General features: G+C 38.7%; 1 protein-coding gene across 7 annotated transcripts in view; it reads left to right on the plus strand.

The window, feature by feature from the left end:
- PXYLP1 (2-phosphoxylose phosphatase 1) overlaps nucleotides 1-14,444 on the plus strand; it is a 56,419-nt gene extending 41,975 nt beyond the window's left edge. For 5 of the 7 annotated variants that reach the window (XM_090147213.1, XM_090147211.1, XM_031596399.2 and 2 more), the window contains 2 exons: nucleotides 9,306-9,445; nucleotides 10,274-14,442. In XM_090147213.1, coding sequence (XP_090003339.1) covers nucleotides 9,306-9,445; nucleotides 10,274-11,205 — 1,072 coding nt within the window. In that variant the 3' untranslated portion in view covers nucleotides 11,206-14,442. Of the gene's footprint in view, nucleotides 1-9,305; nucleotides 9,446-10,273 lie in introns of all 7 variants that reach the window. The other 2 variants (XM_090147216.1, XM_031596398.2) reach the window with 2 other exon arrangements.
- Nucleotides 14,445-26,967: the final 12,523 nt, after the last annotated feature.

The raw sequence follows: 26,967 nt of genomic DNA on the forward strand, positions 1-26,967 counted from the left end.
TCTGCAATGTGTTTCCATAAAGAAATAACATTCTTGCTTTTCTGGTGTAGGATTATTCAGGAGTGGCTCTATTTGTCATACTGGAAATATAATGGCATGCTGAAAATGCATTTCTGAGTATCAAATACACCAAATGTATGTTTCTTATTTTGATAGATTCATGAGCCAAGTTCCTTAGAATTTTAGTAGCTTGCTGTGATCAGGAGTATTTATGATTTTTATCTTTATAAAGGTAAAGATAAAAAAAAAAAAATTGCCCTTGTGATCAATGTCCTGAAATTTGCAAGACTTGCAGTGTTGTCTTCAATTGCAGCCTGTGTGCTAATGTTATGCTGGCACAAGTAATTGCAAAATAACTGTATCTTTGTCCAAACTGTAGTTATTACAGTGGGTGACCCTACAAAAGTTTGAAAGCATGAGCAGTTTTAGCCCATCTGTGCACATACATGAAAGTATAATAATTTAAGTCTTTTGAAGATCTGGGCTTGTTTTAAGAAAAAAAAAATGTTAATAGGCTTTGTTCATTTTTAATCATATACAATATTCCATATATATATTTGCATATATATATATATGCATAAGGATACTTTTATTTAAAAGAGTAGAATGAGATGGAAAAATAGATGAACCTGCTTTTTTTGTAGGGAACGTGGCACTGGAATTTAGAAGACAAGTAGTTTCTAATTTCACTATGCTTAGATTGTATGTATGTATCCTTTTCTTAGCTGCTAGATGCATGTATCAAAATAAAAAATTGAGAAAAACCAAATACTCAATATTTGAAAGGGTACTGCATTTATTTTGCAGTGCCTATAGTGAACGCAAACCTAAATATCTTCACACACACAATCACACACACACAGAATGGCCAGGTTTGGAAGGGACCTCAAGGATCCTGAATCTCCAACCCCCCTGCCACATGCAGGGCCTCCAACCTCCCCGTTTAATACTAGACCAGGCTGCCCAGGGCCCAAACTTCTTGAACTCTATTGAAAAACTTATAAATGTTCCACTGGCATGGGACATTTTACACAGTGCAATTTTTTTTTTGAAAAAAGCCTTTCATCTGCTTTCATGTTGATTTCTTCTGTATTCATACTGCAGTTTCCACAAAGGTGTTCTGTTATGTAATGGCATTCCCTGGTGTTCTCTAACATTTCTCAAGAGAAGTTTCAATTATTTGAGAGGTATCCAATCCTAACAGTGTTCTGCACCCGCTGCAAGCTAACTATTTGTCTTATATTTGGTATGCAAAATAGACTGAAGACAAGACACCGAACTTGAGATATCTCTGCCTTAGTGTAGCCATTTAATTTCTTTAACAAGATGGAAAGAGGAACATTTTGCTGATAACTGTGATAACATTTTTAACCACCCTTGAAGAGGTGAGATTATATTCAGAATAATATACCAAGTAAAGGAATGTGATACAGATTCCTGCTGGAGTCCTTCCAGATCTGATACTCTGAGCTTACTCAATATATCACGTTAGAACGTGAGAAATCTCTGTTGCAAAGATGTTAAGTGCAAGTGACAATATTGGATGAGTTGCTGTATTTCTCAGTATTACAGTGCCGCGTGATACCTTAATTCTGTATTTGTTAGAAAAGCTTTTGTATCTATTTCTACAGTTTCAGGCAAAGAATACAATGCGAAGGCTGTGAAATCGGGATAACTACCCATAAAAAGCAAGGAAGCAGTGCATCTTCTGACACTGCCAACAGAGTGACCAAGTCATGTAGTTAAGAGGGCATAAATTCAGGATGTGAGGCCAATAGTTTAGATACCCCTGGCTGTTACCAATTTATGAAGCATTAGAACATCAGTTTACAAGTGATATATCCACCACCATTCATCACCGCATGAATGAAGAGTAACAACAATTGGTTTCTTGAGTACAAAGCTTATGGATCTTCTGGCTGACTTCAGAAGGGCAGCAGATTAAAGGAGTTGGCTCCGTACTGTTGTGACCCAATATGTTACAGCTGACATTTCTGGATAAAGCTAGAATTGTTAATGTTTCTATCATTGTTTCAAATGGAATATTTATTATTTTAACATCAGGAATCTATTTGCTGTGTTTGGCTTTCAGGCTTATACTCCTTTATGATGTAAATTTTCTACTTGATTGCAAATGTACCTATTTAGAGAGTATTACAAGGTATATAATTGCTACCTTTGAACTGAAGGTTTCTTTATGCTGTGTAATTAAGTTGAGATGTCTGATTAAAAGTCTGGCTTGTTTAAGCTTTCTGGACATTAGTTTTAGATAAGTATGCTGCTCATACTCAATCTGTTCTTTATTCGACTTGGCATTCAGCTGATGGAATTCATTAATTAAGCAGATTATGCTGCAGCCCCTTGGACTTCTAATGGATATGCAGAATAGCCTCGAAGTTGCACTTGGGTTTTAGGAATTATGGATTGTGACATCTAAGCGTGGAATGAATGTAAGCAAATGGATTAAATGCTTTGGAGATTTCTTTCATCCAAGCCTTAAATTAATATTATTATTATTTTCATTGTTCTGGATGCAAAATTCCAAGGGGAACTGAATAATACGTATACTTTTGTCCCCGAGAAAATTAACTGTATGGTGCTAGTAAAAATCTGTTTGTTGTAGTGTTTGATTTTGGGGAGAATAAATTAACCACCCACTTCTCTTCCCTTTGTGCCTTATATGTCAGGTGTCAAAAGCAACACGTATGCAATGTGTCGTCTTTGCATTTTTATCTGAGAGGGAGAAGAAACGCTTTTTTAGAAAATCCTTAAAATGATTTCAGAAGACTGTTATAAGTTAATAGCACTCTTGGTTAATTGCCATATGTTTCAAGGCACTCTGAGAGCTGTTGGTGTTAATTATAAAAAGCTTTGCAACGAGTGCCTGAATTTTAGGTTTGATATGAAGAATTTTAGGTTTGGTTGCCAGAAAAATGAAAAAGTGGGGTAGAGGCAAGTACTATATTGTGAGCTAAAGGAGGGGTGTGGATTTTCCTTGTAGTGAGGTTACAGCATAAGCCAGACCACAATTAGGTGAAGAAAGATCTGAGTCTCTTCTGATTTCACTGAAGACTCAGAAGAGAAGCTGACTGGGTCAGTGTAGAGTTTAAGAATGTACAGACTGCAAGACTTCTATGAACAAATACACTCTAGAAGTACTAATACTGTCTCAAGGATCTCTTTTGTAAGACTACTGTAATCCATTGTTGTTTTTGCGGCTCTTCTGTTTGCTTGCATTCTGAAAAGGAAACAGTATAGGCCTTTCACCTAACACTTATTTTGGCGACTTGAACTTTGCAGAAAAATTGTGTTGGGAACAATAAATAATTTGCCTTTAGTGTGGTTAGGAGACAGTATCTGATGTGATAGGATTGCAAGATGTTCATTTATCTGATGCTCGGCACGTGCCTGGCATGGCTGCATTTGCTTAGCCAGTGACACACGGGTTTCTGGAGCTCCTTGTCAGAAGGTCTTCTTGGCTCCTGCAAATTCTCTATTGCTAACAGAAGTTACATTTGCATAGTTAAATGTGGTTGGGGGGGAATCCATCTCAGTCGTATTCTTCTACGGGTTCTTTGCTGAGGCATATAGGTCTCCTGCAGACTTCAAAGTGCACTGCTGTGAGAGGGCAGCACAGTGCATAACAGAGGTGAGAAGAATGAGAAGTTCACCTCTCCTCAGTTCTGCTAAGCATCAGTACCTGCCAATTAGTTGTTTTCCGTTAACAATCAAGTTTTAACTTTTAAATAAATGGATGCTTATTAATTGGTCTCAATACTTAGTTTTTTTTTCTTTTCAATTTCTCTTGTAATCATAATCCTTGACCAATGTATTTTGTCTCTCTGTAGCATCTCGTGGTGGTGAAGCTATGTTATTTATGCTTCTCTTGAATTCTTATGAGTCTGGAAATTATTAAAAATAAATAAACAGTAGCTGCAGATAGTCCTGTCAGTGTAGTGCCTTTCCACATCTGTTTCTTAAATATACTTCATTTTAATGAGATTAACCTTGTAATTTTCACAAATCTGTTGTCTCAAATTTGTAGCTGATTTAACAGCATGTTCAGTTTCTTGAGTAAGGACAGATTGAATGCTGTGGTTTGTTGAACATCACTCTTAAAAAACAAAAACAAAAAAAGGTACTTCATTTTACAGTATACGTAGTAGAAATAAGACTACAATTGGTTTAGTGCTCTAATAGCTTTGGTAGGAAAGAATGTTAAACTAATCACAGGAAAAGAAAATCTTTCACAAATAGATAATACAAATGAACAGCACTATTTTTCTTAGTGGTCCCGAGACAAATAGCCCTGAGAAACATGGACTGTTTTCTTCTTACTTGGTGAATAACTGTCCAGTCTGGCAGGGATGATGGAATATTAGACATTTGTCTTCATGCTGTGACTTATATTTTAAAATATTTATTTATTAAGCAAAGGTACTGAGCTCAGAGAGCTAATTTTCTACTAAAAGAGGCTTCCGTGCACTCAGTCTGAGCTCCTCTTTATCTAGGAGTGGAAATTCTCACCATCTTCCATAACACTGAAGTCTTGAATGGGGATAGGTTGGCAAAAATATCTTGTAACAAAGTTTCTCTGCTGCTATACAAGAAATTAGGCTTTGCTGTGTACTGACTGGGAACCTAATGTTGAGCTGCTTGAGTTCAGTTTTCATACCTCTGCGTATATATAACACGTGAAAGTAGATATATTACATCTATGTTTCTAAGACAATGTTGTGCCATAATGGCAGTCACCCGTAATCCCTTAGCAGACTTTCTAAGGTGTTACATGCACATGCTCACTGTGGTACTCTATCTCTGACTTTGCTGTGCTAATTCAGAACAGCCAACAAATTAATGTTTGCTTCTCAGCAGAAAAAGAAATTATTTCTGCTTTGGTATCTAAACCTTGAAAGGAAGTTTCTTATTGAGAGATGTCAGCTCTGTTGCTGGCAGAAATAAACGTATGCTTCAAGTTGCTGTGAGGTATGGTTTTCTTTCATTGTACACTAATAACAGTGTAGCAGTAATGCTGGAATATATCTCTTTAAAGCTTGTTAAGACCTTTGTAAAATATTTAAATATTGAACAAGCAATCTAAATGTTGGTCCATATTAATGGATAAAAACTACACTATTAATTCTGAGATCTATTATCCCAGTGCTTATTTGAAAATAACAAAAAGGTATGTTGAGTGTATTATTCAAGCAAAAAGAAGCATCGCATTTTTGTTAGGTAAAAAAAAATAAAAAGTATTTTGCAACAATAAAATAATTAGAAGCTAATTTAATAGTTTTGAAACATAGGAAAGAAATGTTCAAAATTAGAGAAAGGTATGGCTATTGCTAGTGATGTTAAATAATATTTTCCCCTTCTAACAATTTGGAAATATTTATTATGTTAATACATTCCTAAATACGATATACGTCACTGTCATTATGTCCAGCAAATTACAGTAGATGTCTTTTTATTCCACTTTTATTTTCTGCTGGCTTCAATGGAAATGCAATTTTAAGGATATTTTGGTCTTCTCAACTATACAAATGTGTAATTTTCTTTGCTTCCAGCTCCAGCAGTCCCAGCAGTCTTAGCTGTGTTGCCTAGATACTCCATCTCCTGCGGCATCTGTAAATTGGCCAATTCTACAGGAGGATTCATATTCTAAATAAGAGAAATCTTGGGGTGGGGAAGGGAATCATTTGTTAGCTAGTAGCTGGAGTAGTGCTGTAAAGCAAACAAGCATATAAAAACCAAAAACTTACTTTACTTAACAGCAAAATTTGTTTTCTCATTTGTGTGGGATTAATTGGGAGAACTGCTGGTATTTTCACAATTGTGTTATATGTGTGAGGACTACATTAGGTACAGAAGTGTGTTATATCCCGACATGTCTGTCCCCTTCAGGCAGAATGGCTTTTCTGTTGTCTGATCCCCTCCCCTTGAGATACATTTAACAAGTAGCAAGCTCGTATTTTATGTTCAAAATACGTCTGCAGTCATGTTTCATTGTGTGCTTCTTCGAGGAGATGCTTAACTTGTGCTTACTTGAAAATAAATAAATCTGAAGTTAAGAAACTTACATTTACATACATAGATGAAAAGATAAATGAATACACTGAAAAATGCACCTTGTCGAGTGATTGTTGACTCCTTCTCTGGTTTGGTTCCAATAGAATGCAGCAAAAGAAACAGAAGGGTTGTGCAAGTTTTTGGTTTTTTTTTCTTTAGCTTTCTGATACATGTGTTTGCAGGACTTACTAATTAAGTAAAAAAGATTTAAGGAAAATTGTGGCTGATGGTTTCTTCATGTCTAGAGCTTTTTGAATGCAAAGTGTAGAATTTGCCTGCTACGTCTGTAATAAGCTTAAAAAGCTATTGCCTAATGACCTTCATTTAATTTTCTCAGTTTTTCCATTTAGTGCTACTGGGTTGTGAAAATAGCAAAATGTGCAAGAAGTTGTTTTGGAACTCACATCTGGAGCTGGATTAAGCTCCATAGTGTGTAATGGTGCAACAGAAAATCTCAACTGATTTACTAAGGAAGAAAACCTTTTATGTTCCTCTGCTTTTGCTCAAATGTTAATTGTTGAGATACTAAAATTATAATATACAGAAGTAGTTGTGGGTTTAAAATATAAGTTGACTGCTTTTTCTTTTCATTTGAAGTTAAAAATGAAAAAAAAAAACTTTTTTTTTTCTCTCATTTTGCTTGTTTAATGCTTTTCTGATTGGCAGTTGTACTGTAATTTATATAATGTTTTCTTCCCAAGAAGTTTGCACATTCATTTGTCATCTTTTTTTTTTCCTTTTTCTTTACTCTGAAGTTAAATCAAATACTTGTGCTGTTTTATAAAGTGATTTGGCAATGTAATTTCCAAGACCTACTTTTATATTGGATGAAGGGCTGTTTCATACGAGACATCCTGTGCATACATGCTGTGAGCATAGCTCTGCAGTAAGTGCTTTCTCATTTAAGAGAGTTTCTCTTCTGCCTTTTCCTTGTAAGCATGAAAATGTTTGTCCTGGTAAATTTTGATTCCAGGCACTTATTGATACTTTAGCAGTTCTGTTGCTCCCTCTTGTGGTTTCTGCCTGTAATTAAGGAAGTTTTTCTAGATCCTGAGGGTTTTCAATCAAAACAATATATTCATCTGGCAAAGTTTGAACACTTACAGAAGTCTGAGCTTAATATTTATTGTAAGAGTTCTCTGATGAAATGTATCTTTTTCAGTTTTATTTTTAAATAGTTTTATTGTGTGAGGAACATCCACAAAATAGGCTGCTTAGGCTGGAAGTCCCATTAGAATAACAACCATCTGGGGCAGAAATGGGTTGCTGAACAGTTTCTGATTTAGTTCTGCACAAAAATAAAGAGGTGACTGTGAATCATTGCTTGTACGTTGATAATTGCACAAACATTTTATGGAGGTGAAAAATAAAATGATGTTTAAAAGGTAGCCTTGAAGTGCAGTTTATGTAATGCTGCCTGGGAACTTAAGCCATGGGTTTTCAAATTATTTATCACATTAAGTGTTGATGTTTAAGAAGGGAAATAGTACTTATGTAAAGTTCTGTTGCGAAAATTTGGTCAGTTTTTTGTTGCTGTTTGTTTTAAAAATTTAAATGTCTTTCAGTTGCATTGTTTTGGGTCTTTTTTAGTATATGTTCTTTTCAGCACATCCATACAACAGTGAACTGAGTCTAAACGTTCATTGACTTGAATTCTGTTTCACTAAGTTAACTTCAACTTTTTTGCTTATATTTTTTTTCCATTTATATTCTTTCCTTGCATCGTGGGGATTTTTACAGTCAGTTGTTATTACTTACACATTAAAATCAGTAAACTCAAATAGGGAGGAAAAAAATCCAGTCTTCTCAGGGGATGACTATGAAACTCTGCAATAGTCCATTCCTCCAAATCTCTATTAACTTGAGTTGGGCTGGCCAGCTTTTTGTCTTGAGTCTCTGTATGTGCACGAAAAAGGCAAAGTGGTCACATTGCTGTAATGCACTGCCAGAAGTGTTGTGATTACATGCCGTGCTCCTCTGGGGCACTTGCAAAGGCACAGAGGTTTCTGGGCTCTTTGTGTTCCCAGGTTCCTCGGGTCATTGCTGAAGTGTCAAATTAGCGAAGACCCCAGAGATTCTAGAATTAGAGGTATGCATCTTGTATAGTGTGAAGGAAGCATTTTCAAAGAGGCAAATATTTGTTTTTCTCCTAACGTTCTTCTAGCAAATACTGTATTTGTGGGACAATGCAGAGATTACTTGTGCCGTGTGAGAAGTCTGTGCGGAGCGGTGGTTCTGCCTAAGCTGTGCTTTGCTCACAGACAACTTTGACAGCAGAAGAAAGGAGCTAGATGTAACAGTGCTTGTACAATAATTTGCAGTGTATTTTGATTTTAAAATGTATCGCCATTCGTGTAATGATATTCACATCTGTAACTCAGGACTTACATCTGTATAATGCAGTCTGATCATGCGGGCCGTTTTAGTTATTGCTTTTGGTACAAGTATACATTCAGCAAGGTGGAATAAAATGGACAATTTTGTATTGATAGTTCCTCAGATTAATTTCTGTGTATAATCTCTTTTTTTCCAATGTTTTCTCAGCTGTAGAGCCTGCAAGAATTAGATATGTTAAGTATTGTTTAAATATTTTTTTCCTTAAGTAGGACACAATGCAGTTTGCTTAGTTTTATCCAGGTAAGGTGTCTGGCAGCATTGGACTCTTTTTACCTGAGTAATTGTACAATATCCAAAACAATGGGCTCTGATTTCAGTGGGATCATTGAGTACTGCCTTGCAGATGCCATCAGCTACCTGTGTTATTTGATTTGCAGCCTGAAGAAATTTAAAGTTAAGTCCAAGACTGTAGACAGCATGGTATCTAACATAGCGGTTAGCTGATCTCTTTTAGATTCTTAGTGCCTTTGACAGTGTTGTTTAAGTGCAGTAGGACTGCAGAAGTTAGAGAGATTTGTTCTTTTTTGAAAGGATTTAATTTAAAAAAAAAAATCGCACCAGTACCAGCATTAAAAAACAAAAACAAACAAAAACAAAGCAAGCAAACAAACAAAAAAAACCTTGGAAATTATTTTATGAAAGATATCATAATTTTATCACGCCTAGACATCAGTCTCCTCTAGCTTTCTGGTATTAAATAAGTAGGATTTCTTTTGCGTGCCTGCAGAAATCTTGAATGAGAACAGATGTCAGTGGGAAGTAACGTCACCATGAAATTTTGAGCTGACAGATTATTTGATTTTCTTGGGAAGCTTTCACATTTTGTTTTGCCTCTCTAGGAAACCTTCTCATCCTCAGCTGGAAGCTTTCATTAAACACATGTCCAAAGGGTCTGCAGCCCAAATGGATGGTACCCTAAGCAGCCTGCCTCGTTACCCTAGTCATTCTCTTTGTGAAATGGGAGAGCTTACACAGACTGGTAAGTTTCCATGGCAGCTTTACATTTTCTTCTACTCTCTTAACGCAATCTGCTTGAAAACATATGCTCTATTTTTCTTAATAAGTGCTTTTCTTTGGGAAAATCATAATATTGGTCATAGGTTGGTTTTGCTAGGATAGGAGTCAAGTATTGAACTCTCTGCCACAAAAGTGGTATCCATCCAAGAAACTGAGCATTTTTCTATAGCCTGCTTGCGTTCTGTTAGAGGTCAGTCACCCTTGGCATCTCTTTCAACTTTATTTTTAAGAATTTAGAACAACTTTGATGTTGTTCCAAACCACAAAATTGCTTTGTCACCCTTATGAAAAATGACATGGTGGAAAATTACAGTCTTTCAGAGGAAGGTTTGGTACTCTCTAATTGGTTAGTTTGTGATTCAGAAAGGTCCTGGAACTGAAGAGCAATCAGTTGCCAGTTTTCACCTGTGAAGGAACTGCTGAGTCTACTTCAAGAAGATTCAGATGTAACAAATTTGTTTGTATTATCAAAATAGAACATCTTTGAAATATCTGATGTTTTTTAAAGTTTTTCTTTGTCCCCTGGTTGTGGCTCTGGGCAGCCTGGTCTGGTGGTTGCTGACCCTGCAGAAAGCAGGGGAGTTGAAACTAGGTGATCATTGTGGTCCTTTTCAGCCCAGGCCATTCTGTGATTCTCGTCTTCAAGAATAGGTGAGGCTCAATTTTGCTGTTCATAGTTTTTAACAGAGCTTTAAACTGCTAGCTGTATTTTTTTTCCTTCAAAACTAAGAAGATTATAATCATGTGTTGTACCTTCTTAAAAAACTAAAAAGCAAAAAATCTCTTTCAGGTGTTGTACAGCACTTGCGAAATGGACAACTATTGCGAGAAATTTATATAAACAAACATAAACTGCTTCTGAATGACTGGACGGCAAAGCAGCTCTACTTGGAGACAACAGGAAAAAGCCGAACCCTGCAGAGTGCACTGGCGCTGCTTTACACCTTTTTGCCAGATTTTGACTGGAAAAAAATTAACATGAGGCATCAGTGGAGCACCATTTTTTGTTCTGGAAGCTGCGACTGTCCTATGCGGAACCACTACCTGGAAGAGGAACAGCGCAGGCAGTACAGCTTACGGGTGAAGAACGGTGATTTGGAGAAAATATATGTGGATATGGCAAAGATTGTTGGCATTCCTACCAGGCAGTTGAGAGCCTCTAACCCAATAGATTCTCTCTTGTGCTATTTTTGCCACAATGTCAGTTTCCCCTGTACCAAAACTGGCTGCATCGGTATGGAACACTTCAAAGTAATCAAAAGACATCAGTTGGAGGATGAGAGAGAAAGACAGGAAAAGAAACTTTATTTCCTGTATGCCCTGTTGGCTACTCACCCTCTCCTCAACCAGACTGTTAATCGGCTTCAGCGAATTGCAGAAGGCAAGAAAGAAGAAATATTCGTTCTTCACTCTGCACATGATGTCACACTGTCACCTGTTCTTAGTGCCTTGGGCATTACAGAGGCCAGATTTCCACGATTTGCTGCCAGATTAGTTTTTGAGCTGTGGCAGGATGGGAAGAGACCCAAAGAACACTTTATCCGCATCCTGTATAATGGTGCTGATGTCACATTCCAGACCTCATTCTGCAAGGATTACTATAAACGTTCCAGCAAGCCAATGTGCCCGCTAGAAAAATTTGTTAGCTTTGTTAAGAGGGATATGTTCTTAGTTTTTAACAGCACTAGTTATTATGATGCATGTCGTAGAAGACCACTGTAGGGAAGGAAAGTGAAACTGTTAACTTCTGTGTAGGTGAAAGTCTGTATTCTGGTTGAGGCACATTTCAGTTCTGTTGTTTCTTGACAAATGATATTGCTTGGAACATTCTTCAGTTTCATTTTCATTCAAACTGTAGATGGTGTCCAGTAGAAGAACAGATCTGAGAAAGTGTTTTGTCTGTGTTAACTATCATGAATTGATAAACCACATGAGCTACTGTAATGCTGGACTTTGCTTGATAGAGTGAGAGAGCACAGATTTCATTTCCCTATATTCCAGAGCAATACTTGCACACCACGAGTTTAAAAACAAAGCATTCTTTTTTCACCATCATCTTGTAATCACGTAAGCAGCTGTATCAGGATATTTATAAAAGGTCGGACGTCTGTTTGTAGGATATTCTGGGTGTTCCCTACTCAGAAAGCATTTTAATGTTTAGGAACAGGACTTTAAAGCGAAGTGCTTCATTATACCTGAGCATGTACAAATGAGTGTGTGCCTTTCTGACCTCACAGACCTACAGATACTTACTTATGTTGCCTGTGCCAGAGAAGGGTGTACTGGAAAATGTGTGTAAAACTCTGTTCTCTGACTGCACTTTTAGCACTTTGAACAATACAAACACAATCTACAAAAATGTAATGGTCTTGTTATATAAAAATAGGTAACAAACACTAATATTACCACTAAATCTGAATGGGAAATTAGGATTATAAATCAGTTTTACAGTGAGGTGTGGGCTTTTTCCCATTGTGAACATGCTCAAGCTGCCATGCTATAAACAAGTCAGTGTTTTTGGAATTTGATATAGTGGCTGCTTGAGACAGCTTGACTAAACACTAAGAATTTTGTAGCTGATTTTAGTATTTTTATGGGCTAGGAAGCTCTTATTTTGTATGATCAGACTTGTGTACCTACTGCACTGTGTAAATTTCTGACACAGTAGATCTTTCATACTTCAGTTTGTAAAGAGTTGTGAAAGGCTGACTTTCGGACATTTTTTCCCTTGATCAGGATGTACAGACTTAAGAATAAACTGTCTTTTATTGGTAACTTGAGCAATGTGTAGGTATGAGAACTTGTATCCAAACTGTTTTCATCTCTTTAGGAATAGTAAATTGAGAAATAGTTTTTAATAGAAGCTGTAGAAATTTTATAATTCTGGAGGGTGGGTTTTTTACACATCTAGAAATTACGTAGTCTGTGACTCGTGACTTGGTGCTAGTTTATTAAAAAAAAAAACCACCACATAATTAAGCATAGGTCTCTAACTGATGATATTTCACTCTGTTTTCAGTGCTGCATTTGAATGTATTTCTTTAAATAAAAATGTAGGGACTCTTTGTGAATTTGTGTGTTACATTTATTTTTACTTCCTTAGTTGTTAGCAGTAACAAGCCTAAGTGTATTTTGTTAAGCTGCTTGTTGCTTTAATAACTTCTGCATTGGCTCACTTCATGTGTTCCTGTTCCAGATCTGAGAGGGGGCAGGTAAACACTTCATCAATATCAGATTAGAGTGTGTAACTGCTGAAAAAGTTTTCTTTCCTAAGCCCAAATGGATGCACTCTATTAGTCATCATATGCGTTTGCCTGCTGGAGGGCAATCAGGAAGACAAAATGTGAAAGCTGAGCTCAATTTTATAAATTATGTGAACTGGACCATTTCTCTAAAATAAGTGCCAAATAGTCCAAGCAGTTCTTCAATAGTTTGCTCTGCAGAGTGATATCTGTTGGAGTTTTAATGATCTTTGGTGACCATTTACAGGAATCATGCAGAAGTGCAGAAAACATTACTGTGTGCCTATTATTGGTGTTTTATATCTGTCTGGTTTTTTTATTCATGTGTGTGGGAAGAAAAAGGAAAGCAAGCTAATTAGTCTTCTGTATCTGCACAGTTTCTGACTATAAGCTCTTCTGAAACACTTGGTACAGCTCTAATGCTACTGGAAGATCTAAGAGAAAGAGCTGCGAGGCTGAGGTCCTGTATGCAACTTCCTGAGTTAGTTATGGAAACAGAATGGTGAGCCAACTGCATTATCAAACTCAATGGCAAGGTTTTAAAATTTGACTTAGTTTATGATTAAATTGGTACCTGAGAGTGAATTTGAATTTGAGTCTTAGATCTACCTGGGCAATGGAGAAAGGCATATCCTAGGTCTCATGAATACACTTCTGGGATGGATGGATGAATTAGACCTTTTAAACAGGAAACCTTGATCTGAGCAATTGCAGGGTTTTATCAAACAGAACAGAAATAAATGCCGTTGCTTCAAGGAGTGCTGTTCGAGATCCTGTTGTTGCCTTAAAATTGGTGTAGGACTGGGACATTTTGTGCATTGTGTGCAGTATTTAGAAACTAGTGTTTAAACATGTTGAGTACTTGTGGCTGGGTTGAAATGTGTCATGTTTTTCCTTATAAAATTCAGCTTACATATATCTCAGTGAGTGCTGAAGTGAAGTCTCGTTTTTTGCCCTCTACTTGTTTCAGTTCTGGTAGGTATAACAGCCTTAGTTTCAAATGCTCTTTGAACATTGGGAATGTCATATAGTTTTGTTTGAGCTGTTTATTTTATGTTTGTATTTAGGAGTGCCCAAGAAGGCAGTTAAATGCAAAACATTTGCATGTAAAATAGCACAGAAAGAAGATTCTCTTTGAAAAACGCATTATGACAGCTAGGAAAGATAAAGAAATCGGTGCCCTCTCGTGGTGACACACAAATGATTTAGTGTGAATTAACTGGGGAAAAAAAATCATGCCTTTGCTTTGGAATTGCAGCATTGTGGAAAAGCAATGTTAACAAGTATCCCGTTAATAACTTCCATCCTGCAGACTGAAAAGGAGACCTCATTTTCCACAGTGTAAGTGAATTACTGTTAATTTATAACAGGTGCTCAAAATCTTGTGAGGTGAAGTGGGGATAATGATAACTGTGAAACCTGTTTTGAAGGAGTTCATGTTGCTGAGCATAAGTGTATTCTCCAGGTCACTGCAGCTTTGCTGTCCTATGTATCAAGTTCAGCCCTACTCTTTTCAGCAGAGCAAGTTTTGAAGTTAATAAAGCTGATAGTATATGGAATTATAAAGCAGAATTGACAGTTTGCTGGCTCTGTCTCTAGGGGTTTGCTGGCCTTGTGGTTTGATTTCTTCCCCTTTTCCACATGAAAGGAGCCATGCTATGTGTGTATACTGTCAGTTTTTCAAGTAGCTGAGATGTGACAGGCTTTGAATCGCACAGTCAATATCAGTTCAGCTATTGCCTTGGAAGCACAACTGATCTTGACAGTATTTGGACTCTTCCTGTAGAGAACTAAAATTTAAAACCATTTAAAAAAAAGAAAAAAAAGAAAAACCTTGCAAAGAGCAGTTAGATTTTCTCTGATCTTCTTGAATGAAACAGTATTGTGGATTTAGGCTCAGTAACGAGTATTGCTGCTGAACACTAGAAATTACTGTGGCAATTTCTGTTAAAAGGCAACAACAACAACAGCAAGCAACAGCAGCTAACATCTTGTAAACATGTGATGGGATGCAGCAAATCAGAAAATATCCCAGGTAAATTAATTTTGCATTCTTTTAAATTTCCAAGGTGATAAACTGCTTAATGACTTTACTGAGTGACAGAACTTTTCAATTCCTTCCGTGTAGTTCAAGAAGCAAGCATGCAAATACCTCAATTTCCCCTCTCATTTCTCACCATCACAGCGAACATTATAATGATAAGTTAAGCATTACACTTACTTGGTTGTCCTCTGTGCCTGATCACCACAGTCTGTCCTGTAAACACATTAAAGTTTATTAATGTTTAATAATGAATGAGAACAAATCAAAATGAAGTAGTCTGTGTTTCTCTGATAAGCTTGAAGACATCATACAACTGAAATGCAGTCTGTTCTGCATATGGCCAATTAATGGCTGTGTGTGCTACTGTGATTTTTCTCCCTTGAAGGCTGGCACAGCCCCTTGCAAGGGCTGCTGGTTTACCCAGAGCTCCACTCACAGCACAGGAACTGAGGTTTGCTTATGCTGTTGTTCCTTCAAACTGAAAACAGAAATGGGTGAGGCCTTTGTTTCCAAAATCCTGGACAGCCATATTCAAAAGTGACTTTGCTCTACTTTTAAGCTATACATTTGGATTGCCCTGACAAAAAATCATTGTTAAAAGCACTGAAAATTTTACTAAAATTCAGAAAAAAAGGGGGAAAAAAAGTCACGTCATTTGAAATGTAAAGCATTCCACTTCATTTGAAGACAGTTATTTTTGTAGAGGGAAAAAATAATATGTATATGTTTCAGTCTGTAAGATGGCATTCAAAAGTGGTCGCTGGGGAACCTGTGGGGTGAGGGGGATGGGGAGGGAGTTGAAGTGCTGAAGGTGTTGCTGTGGAAGTCCCTTGCAAAATGGGACAAACAGGACAAAAAAAGGAATAGTTGATATAGAAAATATGTCCTCCATCTCTTTTGCTTATTCTCTCATGAATCTGCCCTGCAGCAGGTAGAACAGGAGGCTGCTTTAAGTATACCAAAACCTTGTCTTGGTACAAGGCTATGTAGATATTGCCTTCATTCTGTAGTGTTCACATCTGTGTTGGCAAAGAAGCAGGGTCTGCCAGTGAAAAGAGAAAGGGAAGGAATGTGAAAGAGAAGACAGCAGGTGTGATTCAAGTTACAGATTCCAGTTGCATGTTGTGCCAAGGTCTCTGAATGCAACCCCTTTCTCACTGTAGTCAGGATCTTTGTTAGGTTATGTAATAAAGGGCTCATTTCCATGAACACAAAAGATCACAGAGCAACAATGATGGATGAGGAACCCCATCTTGGAGAAGCAGAGCTCCAGTTACTCATAAGGAGTGACACAGGAGAAGGACCAGCCCAGTTGTCCAGGTGGGAAACTGTAAGTCAATGGAAGAGGCTCTCTGGGTTACCTTGCTCCCTAAGGGGTGTTATTGTCTACTTGAGTTATGGGATTCATTATAGGGTGCAGGGGAGGAGCGCCTTTGGATTGTACAAGGCTTGTGGGATGCACCAAAAAGGAGGAATCAAGGTTGTTTGAGGAAGAACAAGCATAAGAAAATGGGGTGTTAATGGAAAAAAAGGGTTAGCTGCCTGAGAAGAGGTTGCTAAGCGTTACACTTATTTGGTTGTCCTCTGTGCCTGATCACCACAGTCTGTCCTGTAAACATATTAAACTGCATTTCTAACCATTTTCCTGGATGGATGGGATTGTTCTGTGTGCGTATGTGGAGCTCCCTATGATCCAGAGTCACAGGGGCCTGCATGCCTCAGATGTCATCGGTTGGAGGGATGTATCCTGTACGTATATATGGCAGTGTGTATCATAAATCCAGGTTGGTATAGTCACAGCCCAAGGATCCAGGACCAGCTATGGGACAGACAACATCCAAGGCCTGTTAAGGAGGTAACATGATGCATATGTGTGGGTGCACGTCTGCATGCATGGGTGGGAGGTCACTGAAACGTTAAAGGTTCCAGGCCAGCTGCCGGATTTGTCCCACTTCTACAGGGCTGCTGGACTTGGCAACTCCACACACTTTTGTAATCAGAGTGGTGTGAGAAGGGGATCTGCAGATTGAAAAGCTGGGAAAGTTGGCACTGACAATTATATATATAAAGTTATTTCTTCCTTGAGGAAACCTGACTGCCTCAAAAGTGATGAGCAACAGAGAGGAAGCCAAGCCTGGTTTCTGATGAGCTGATGCTGGTCCCCTGGTTTCTAATTTCAGTCTTCTTTTCAAACTGGTCATACATTTGATAATTTCACGATGCTGAAGCTGAGAATTTGTGAGGGGTGCAGTAAGATGTGCGATCCTGTCAGCACTTCAGTCCTGTGTGCTTCTGCTCACTCACTGCTGGTGTGAGCAGCATCTGAGCAGCAGTGATTGTGGATTGCATCGCAGGCAGCATCACGCACTGCCTGTGTGCAAAGGAGATGTCAACCTCCCATCCCTGTACTGAGGGCGGGGTGGCCAACCCGTGAGCCACTCAGCAGTCACTGGGATTACTTGCAGCTTGCCTGAGTTGATACCTGTCACTGACAACTGTTACCCTGCCAGAAATCAGTCCATGAAATTCTGTTCATGTTGACATGAACAAGACTCTTGTCTTGTTGGTGAATAGGAAGCTCTTAACTTCAGTAAGATTTTCAATAGGTTCATAGCAATGGAGAAAAAGCTAGGGAAAGATATTTATTCTAGACTGTAGCCAGCCTCCTTCTTTCAAAATCCAAAAGGAGAAGAAAGAGTAAAGAGATACTCAGAATGCAATCAAATATGGCCAGGGTTTTTTTTGTTTTTGTTTTTTTAATTTCTGCCTGATAGTAAGGGATCTTGGTGTATTGATGAACCGTTGGCTGAACACGAGCCAGCAGTGTGCCCAGGAGGCCAAGAAGGCCAACGGCATCCTGGCTTGTATCGGGAACGGCGTGGTGAGCAGGACTAGGGAAGTGATCCTGCCCCTGTATCAGCACCGGTGTGTGAGGAGCAGTCCCAGCTCTCTCTCGTAGCAGAGATGCTTCTGTCCTCCCAAGAGCTTGGCTGCTGTTCGCGGGGCCTGGCACGCGGTGCCGCGCGCGGTCCCCGGAGCCGCACTGCTGCTCTCAGACCTCTCTCAGCCGTCCGGCGAACTCGGTGTCCGGCCGCGCCCGTTCAGCTCCCACTGCCAGGAGAGGCTGTGGATGATGTTTTGCTGTTTGTTTGCCAGAGTCCATCCACAGGCTTTCACAGGGGCTGTTTCACAAATCTTGAACATTAAATGATTGTTTGAAGTATCAGGTGTAACAGATTTTGGGTTGCTGTTGATAAATGCACCAGCTGGAATAGCTCTGGTACAGGGTATGAAATCAACGCTATTCTAAGTATTACTCACTGAGAAGTAAGGGGACAGTGCTTACTTTCCCTTCTCCTAACCTTACTTGTTCCTCTCTCAGTGGTGACTGACTTTTAACATGACTTGGGTGGAGAGTCAAGCACTATGGTAAAACCATAGATTGGCTTGGGTTGGAAGGGGTCCCAAAGACCATCTAGTTCCCACAATTCTGTTGTGGGCAGGGTTGCCAACTGCTGAATCAGGCAGCAAAAATCAGGTTGCCCAACTCCCCATCCAAACTGGTCGGGAACACCTCCAGGAATGGGGCATCCACAGTCTCTCTGGGCTGTATTTGCTGGTACTTCATCACCCTGTCAGTGAAAAGTTTCATCGTAATGTCTAACCTAAATCTCCTTTCAAATCTCCCCTCTTTATTTTAAAACTGTTCCCTCTCATTCTATCGCTATCCAACAGTTTTAAAAGTTCATTTTCCTCCTGTTTATCTGTGTTAGAAGTGCACTATCAGGTCTCTCCTTAGCCTTCTTTTCTCCAGGCTGAACATGCCCAGCTCCCTCAAACTGCTGTTTTGCTCCAATTAATAGGAGGGAGAGGAGGTTCTTTGATACCTGCATACCCGGCGTGAGATTAAGAAACAACGGTTCAAATGTTGGTCTGACCAGTTTATTGACCAGTTTATTACAAATGTTAACAAGGGAGATGGGGAAGGGGAGGATGGACACTATTATGAATTAGGGTAATGGGGAAGAGAAGGAGGGTGATAGAACAGATAGGAAAGAAGATGCAAGGAGTCTTTGTGGGAAGCAAGAGGGAGATGGTCACCACCATGGATCCAGCGTGGTTTGTAGTTCAGTCAGTGATCTTCAGTAGCGGTGGGTCATCAGGTGTTGTTCCATTGAGGACTACGGTGACCACGGCGATGATGGCGACTACTTTCCAATGGTAGCGCGAACTTATAAATAAATCCAGAGTGGCTGAGTCAGCTCTTTTGGAACGACAGCTACCGGCTTTTGGATCTCTGCAGGAACTCCTTTTGTTCCCATCTTCCGGGCCTTGTCAGCAGATACGAGGGAGCAGGGAGGCGTCCACTTGTATCTTGCCTTCACAGGATACAAAGGTGTCATCCCCCGATCTCCCATAGCAAGCTGGAGTTATTTGGTCACAGGCTAAGTCTTCTGCCAGTCCTGAGCACTCTCTCCCAAAGGCAAACAGCTAAAATTGTGCACACAGTGATGTTGATTGCTACACGGCAACACCCATCACTCATCTCCTAGACAAGTCAGTCTTATCACAAGAAACACCTCAGGAAGGAAGCTTTGAGCCAAAGAAAAACAACCAAAGAAGGATTCTCACAACTGTCTTCCTAGCAGAGGAGCTCTGGCCTTTTGATCATCCTCGTGGCCCTCTTTTGCACCTGCTCCAAAAGCCCCACATCTTCCTTGTGCTGGGAGTCCCAGGCCTGGATGCTGTACTCCAGATGGGGACTCACAAGGGCAGAGTAGAGGAGAGTTTTAGTTCTGTGCCTGTATAGTGAGTAAAGCAGCACTGGCACACTGTGACAGGAAGACATCAGCTATTGTACAAATGTGTATTTCATTATAAATAAATATATATATTTCTTCTGGTTTTGGCTATCATAAAGGTACTTCGGTAGATGTATGGAGGCCTTTGAAAACTGTCTGATCAGGGAACTAAAATATTACCGATAGCATGTGAATGAGATGAGACAGCTACAAAATGTCAAATATTGAGAGCTGGAAATAGCAGGGTTGGGGAACAGTTTGCATGAAAGCTCAAAACTGAAGTGTGTCACGAAATCCGTTTCAATACTTTTGGATGTTGCACTTAAAAATTTTAAAGCTGAAGTTCATTTTGTGGTTAATTTGTGGATGGAAAAATGGGCTTTATGAATAACTGGTTCATTATGAATACTTGTAGCTCTATAATATGAGTAATTTACATGTTACTCTGGAATGGGAGACGTGGTGTTTCTTTAATTTCTTTTCAAAGTTACAATCTGTTTTACCAGTGCAGAATCCACGTCATATTTTTTCAGTCCTCTGCGCTTTTAAATAATGAATGTACTTATGATGAGACGTGGCCATAATTTTACTCTTTTGCTTTCTATTTGCCATGGAAACAGTGAAAATTTCACTTTTACAGCTCTTGAGCACTTTTAAACATTTTAAACATGTTTATCAATATGAAATGGTGTTAAATGAGGAAATCAAAATAACTGATGTAATCTTTGAAGATTTCTCTCCTATCTGTATTTATTAGAAATGACTTTAAGGATGACTCAGAGTGCTATGTGGATGATATTAACTAACAAACAGTCCCCAGTAACTCTACTAAGGATTAAATAAGCAGCCAACGAATAAACACATTTCTATGTGATTATTCCACTTCCTATGCCAAGGGAAATGTTTTCAGACTGTCTGATGAAATAAAGTAGGTGAAACAGAATGTGACCCCAAGATACAGTTTTAAATAAACAACGTAGATCAGTGGTCTTTTGTGAATTCAGTAAATATGGGCAACTCTAGAAACTCTCTTCTATCTCTCCTCTTGAGATTTTCTGGCTGAAAAGCATTCCTTTTTAGGGTGTGATAGCACAGGGTAACTTCTGATGCTGGCTTTCCAAATTGTTGGGTTAGGATGATTGGCTGACTCCTGGTAGAGGTGGGTAAGAGCAAAGGAGGGAGAAAAAACAAAGGGAAATAGAACTGCAGTGGTGTTACTGTCTGTGGGCTGCAGGAGGGAGCCAGAGGGAGATAAAGGTGGCACACTGAAGAGTTGTTATGGCCTGTAAAATGCGTGGAGCAATCCTTTCACTTCTCCCAGCATTGCTGAGATATTGCCTCAAGTTGCATGTTCCATTGGGCAATGGGAATGCTCAGAAATGTGATTGAGCAACCTGGAGCAAAATAGACTCCTGAACAGAAAACTGGTGTAGGGGTGTAGGATTTAGTTAAAAAAAAGGCAGGAGGAAGGAACATGGTGGAATGGGCTGGTGGTACAGGGTCTGTGATCTTGTTTGACAACTAGGAGATAAATAGGTGATTTGAATCACTTTCATCCTTTTTACTCCATCCTTTTATTTTTCCTTGATTCTATGAAAATATGTTCCTAATATGCATTGCATAAAATACTGCTGGAATATATTAGTGATATTTGCCTGACAAACTACTTGGGAATTCGGAAGTTGTATGCTCCTTCAGAGTTTTCAAGTCATGTACAGCTGGCTATATGATGACTTCTCATCCATCAGAAAGAAGCCACAGGATTTGGCAGGGCTGGGGTTTTCTCTGTTCCCTCAGGAGTGTGCAAATATAGATTTCTTTCCTGGGTTTCTGCCAGAAGCCTCCTTGGGGAAAAAATCTATACTGTCTCAACCTGCTACCTTTCATTACTTCCCTCCCCCCCCCCCCCCCCCCCCTCCTTATTTTCTCTCTTTCTAAAGAAATTGAAATATTTTTTCAGTTAAATCAGCAACAGCTCAGGCAACATCAATATGCTTGCCTGTGTATGGGGCCTTCTTTTACTGACACAGAATTTAGTAGGGCTTGCTGCATATCTGCTCTGCCATTTTCAGACATTGGTATTTATATTTTAAATTTCTTATTTAAATTGGTTGCAAATGTGGCTTTCCCAGAATCCAAAGGCTACCTGTGAGTTTGTGCACACTTCTATGTTTCTGAATATAAATAGAGCTTTTTGCAAGGGTTTCTTATATAGTGGAGTATAACAGTACGTCTGGTTCTCAAATCTGTTAAAGTAGATTCATGTTTGAATGGCACTGTCCTCTTTGCTCAAGCCCTCCTGTCTGTGAATTCCAAAGATTTCTGGATGCATTTTTTTCCCCTGTGTAACCTGTAGGAAAACCAGTTTTGTAATGAAAACACTTGCCTACCAGAGATGAGTCTGCCCTGTTAAATGTTGATCTAAAATTTCAAACTGTTCCAGCATTCATTAGTTCAGTTGCCATCAAAATCACCGGAAAGCTTGTTGTTTATCTGCACAAAGCTAGACGAAGATAATGCTCTTTGCCTTCTTGAGATGCTGGGAACAGAGAATGACTTTTGCAAAGTTGAGTTGGGTGTCTTTTATCAAACACTTTAACAGCTCTCTTTGCTATTGGGAGGGTTTTTCTCAGTCTGATGCATTGCCGACGTGCTGTTCTTACCCTGGCAGGCCAGCTCTGCACACTGCCTCTTTATTGGATGCGTGCAAGAAAAAAAACATTTTTTTTTTTTTTTTACTTTCCTCTGGTTATTGGCTGAGTCTAGTCTGTTGGTAATATTTTAATATGTTAAGTGAGGTTTTTGGAATCACGCTCTGCAATGGTTTGGGGAGAGGTCTGCCTGTGGTAGCGTTGGAACCTGGACTGATTTCAGCAACGTTTGGCAGAAAATAAAGTCTCTAAGTTTCAGAAATTTTCTGAAAATATGTGACCAAGGTGTAAGGAGAACCTCCAATTGCCTCCTCTGCAGGGAATGTTAGAGTGTGCTTTGAGGGGCACTGCAATTGGTCAGAGATGGGATAAAAATGCACAGATATCAGGCTTCTAAAATCTTACAGCTACTTGTTTCTTGATCTCCATCAGTAGATATTTTCCCCTAAGGGTAGTGCAGCTGAGCTCTTAACAATTTGTGCCCATAGTGTCAGCTGGCTGACCTTCTCTGAAGGGTGGCTGTAGGAAGAGCAGGTGGGTAAATTCCAAGTGACTTTTTGACATGAGACTGTCCTTCGCTGGCATCAAATAAAGAAGCAGCTTCCAGAAAGATTCATGGAAGCACTAGCACAGTACTTGCATTAAAAAGTGCAACGTGCTATCTGCATGGTGGAAGCTAACAATGTAGGTGAAGGAGCATGGCCCCTTCACTGCTGTGATCCAAGCTCTGAAAAGGTTCACCTGCACCTCTGTTCAAACCCTGAACACATTCCAAGGTGCAGTGTCTGTTGGAAAGCTCGAACTGGGAATGGAATTTCTCTGTGATCTTGCTGATCAAAGGCATTGCCAGATGAGTGAAGAAATGTCAACTCAAGGTAAGAGTGACTAAAGGGAAAGTTCTTTATTAATTCATGTTCTACAGATGTTTACAAGAAATAGTGAAAGGAATTTTAACCCTCGTGTTCTGCTGAAATTCCAGGCTCTGTAATTACATTGGCTCTGAGGTCCACTTGCAGTTTCAGTATAAAAGCTCTGCTGCTTTGGGCTGTGAACTGCAACGTGGTTATGCTGCTCAGCTTCAAACAGGTGCTGGAGTTCATCTGAGAGTTAAATGATTAAATGATGTATCCAGTTTTACACAGTGGTTTGTTACATTTTTCAAAGCCTTTTCAGGATTGTTCAGCATAAAATAATCAGGAGAAATAATCAACAGAAATGAGATCCTATTTGAAAGGTTACTTTTTATCAGCCTGATTGATTTTTGTGGTTACTTGTACGTTTTGGTTAAGCTTAGAACATAAATGCTGAATGCATATGCAGCATCCTGAAACTTAGGTCAGTTATTCTTACAAAGATCAACAATGATTCAACCACATATTTAGTGAACTTTAAATCTCATTTCTACTTATTTAGGAGCAATTTCTGAGTTCAGTTTACTTTGGATTATTTTCTTTTAAAATAAGTTTTCACTGTTTTGTGGATAATGATTTATAAATTGAATACTACAGCAGTGCACAGGGTTTCTGGTATCTCTAGCCTGGTTTGGGGCTTTATACTGAATAGATAATGTTACAATAACTTCTGTGTCTAACTTAAAAATTTTGCCATTGTTCTAGACTGATAGTGGTTTATTCTGTTGATTCTTCTTTATTAATTCAGCTCACGTGACAATCTGAATGATAATTTGGGTACTCTACACATTGTCATCTTTCAAAGTAAGTATCTGTGGTTTTGGTCATGAGGCGGCCAAGTGAGCTTAGTTCTACAGGCATCATGTCAGTGCATGTGCTCCGTGAGAATGAGCCTGTCACCAGAAGTAGGCAGTCAAAATGCTTTAAGTGGTCAGTCACAGAAAAAAAGTCTTACTTCCCTAGCGCCCATCTGAGGCTGTCAGCTCTACAGTACAGGATTGTCTTTGAGGTGGTTGTATTTAGCTTGCTTTTTGCCTCTGTGGTTTCTGCACCAGCAGAATCTGACTGTTAAGCTCCATTCTTACTGTTTATACGCCAAACCACATATACTTAGCTTAACACTCATACAAGGAAACGCTGGGAGTTTTTTTATAAACACCAAACTATAACTGAATATAGAAGTGTTCTAACTGACTGGAAGGCAACTGCTGTATTTAATCAGACATTTAATACATGCTATATATTCAAATAACTTTCTCTCCTTCCTATTAACCCTCTGTAAGAAAGGGGGGCAAGAACCCTCTGTGTGTGCAGTGGTGGTGGAGAGTTTAGTTTAAAATGGTTTAAGTAGAGTTATGCTGCAAGATGCTGAGCAGTTCAAAAAGACAGGTTCAACCTGCATGTGGCTATTTTCTATTCAAGTAACTTGAGGGAGGGAATATTTTCTGGTTTGCCTTGGACAGTGAGAACCTCTGCACTTAATGCAAGTTAGAAGTTTTCTCTACAGACTTCATACAGGCTTCAAGAACTCTCTGGGAGCTGCAGTACCATGCTCTTGCTATTCCTTCCTGCCTTCAGGTAAACAGTGACTGCTTAAGCCAAGAGGAATCATCTCTCTTTGATCAGAAGTAGTCTGAGCAGTGTGCTACAGCTCTGTGCCTCTGCTGTTTCTAAACTGGGCTGCAAATGGAAGTATTTGGAGTTAAATCATTTGTGTTTTATTATAAACATGTGATAGCACAGAAAGACTGGTTAGAAGCTGTCCAAATGAGGGGGCTGTATTGCCAGTTTCAAAAGAAATTCACACTGATGACCACACTGAGCTGTGACTTTTCTTTTTTCTTCCCTTCCCAGCCCTGTTGATTTCTTACATTTTTGAATGCTACAATCACTGAGGCACTTACATTGTGGCACACAGTCCTGCTTACTGGCACTAGAAATCCCTGCTCTCTGTGCCTTCTCTTAAAAGGTGATTCACCCACAAGGGAGTTGCATGTTGATTATTATTTTCAAGCCCTTCCCTTGAGAAATTTTGCAACTTTAACTTTTGTAAATTTTGCATATAACATTCCAAGGAAATATGAATGTATAAATAAGAATTATCATAATTCATAAAGATGTGTGCCTATGTAATCTTAAAGAAATGAGAAGAGTTCTAGCTAAATAAAGTGACCCTGTCTTTCAGTCTGAGCTATTTTGATTATTATTTCTTTGATAATTATTTGATAATTATAGCTTTAGAAGCTAACCAGCTGAAAAGTGATGCTGTAAGGTTCAAAGTGACATAGTGTAAAATGCAGGGACTTGATCAACCAGTGAGGTCAACCAGGAAAAATCTGAATTCGAGTCAATTCATTTTTTGATTGGTCGCATCTTAGATATTATTCTTTTATACTTTTTTTTTTTTTTTTTTTTTTTTTTTTTAATGCGTTTGAATATTATTTCTGAAGGCTGCTGGTTCTAACTTTGTCTTTGCTGGATGGTGGGAAGAATGGTGTGTAGCAAGGGGGAAAATGCTGAGTTATTTGTTATTTTCATTGTAACAAGATTTGTTGCAGCTGTCTGGCTCCAGATCCCAGGAATATCAATGATTTCCTGTTCTCAAACTGGAGGAGCAGGGAAAATGTGTCTGTTTCTCCAGGAGAGGGTGTCCCATCACTGCTAGCCAGAAAGATCTTATGCTCTCAGGACTAGCACATACTTTAGGCTGCTTTTCCTTATGCTACCACTAAGCAGAAAACAGCTTTGAGAAATGCAAAGGCAACAAATTGTAGTGAAAGGATGAGTTTGAAAAGGTTGGTGAAAATGCTACAAGTATAACTCCTTCCCTTACCTTTTGAGACTATCTATGCTTACAAGGCCTGTTAATGAAAACAGGATCTAGCTTTAATGCACTGCACTTACGTAACAAACAGTCCCATCTGATACATTTATTAATTCATTTCTCAAATAAAACACCTGATTTGTGAGCTTTTCTATTTCTGTCCTTTTCTATTTTTACTTTCGTAAGCAAAGTGTGATCTTCATGGCAACTAATATGTTGCATAGGCATGTGTCACAAAGTACCTTTATTTAATTTTATCTACTCTTCTTTTTAAACAGTGATTCATTATTCAAATGCATGGCAGCTCTAATGACAATTTGCATGAGGTTGTAGAAGTCAGTCTAACTGATGACAGTTGAACAAATATGTGCAAAATTTACGTGGGTCCTCAATTCCTTTGTTATAGTTTGTTGTTATTGCTATTCCTAATCCTGCTGGCTGGAGATAGAGAAAAAGAAAAGCCAGAGAGAGAATCAATACCAGGGAAATTAAATTCTAATACAAAATGACAGTTTGACAGTGAACATATTTGGCACGAATTGCAAATGCAGCAAAGAGTGGAAACCATAATCTGATTTCTTCTGATTTTTTTCATCCGTATATAGAATGTATATATATTTTTTGTATGAACACTGTTTGAGTCATAGAAGCCTTAATGTAATCAATTTATGTCAGAAATGAATTTAAAATTATTTTTTATGGTAGTAAGTGTTAATTTTAGAAGAATCCACACTAGTTCAAAGTCAAAGAAGTATTCTGTGCTGGATTGAGTCACTTCAAAAGAACAGATAATCTCAGTAATTCTGTTCTTTTGTGCTGGAATGTCATGGAAGTAACTGAAGTTGGTATTATTAGATGTGAATCAAAGCACTAACCTTGACTTGGTCGTGAATTTTAGCTGCCATCAAACCCAGTCCCAAACCTCTTGATTTGAAGGGGTAGCTGATGGCACCATATGTGTATCATGTACTATTTCTGCATTAGTGTACTTGGCAATTTTTTTCAGTTGT

Source organism: Phasianus colchicus, chromosome 10 (genome assembly GCF_987193195.1).
Source record: "Phasianus colchicus chromosome 10, bPhaCol1.hap1.1, whole genome shotgun sequence".
Classification (NCBI taxonomy): domain Eukaryota; kingdom Metazoa; phylum Chordata; class Aves; order Galliformes; family Phasianidae; genus Phasianus; species Phasianus colchicus.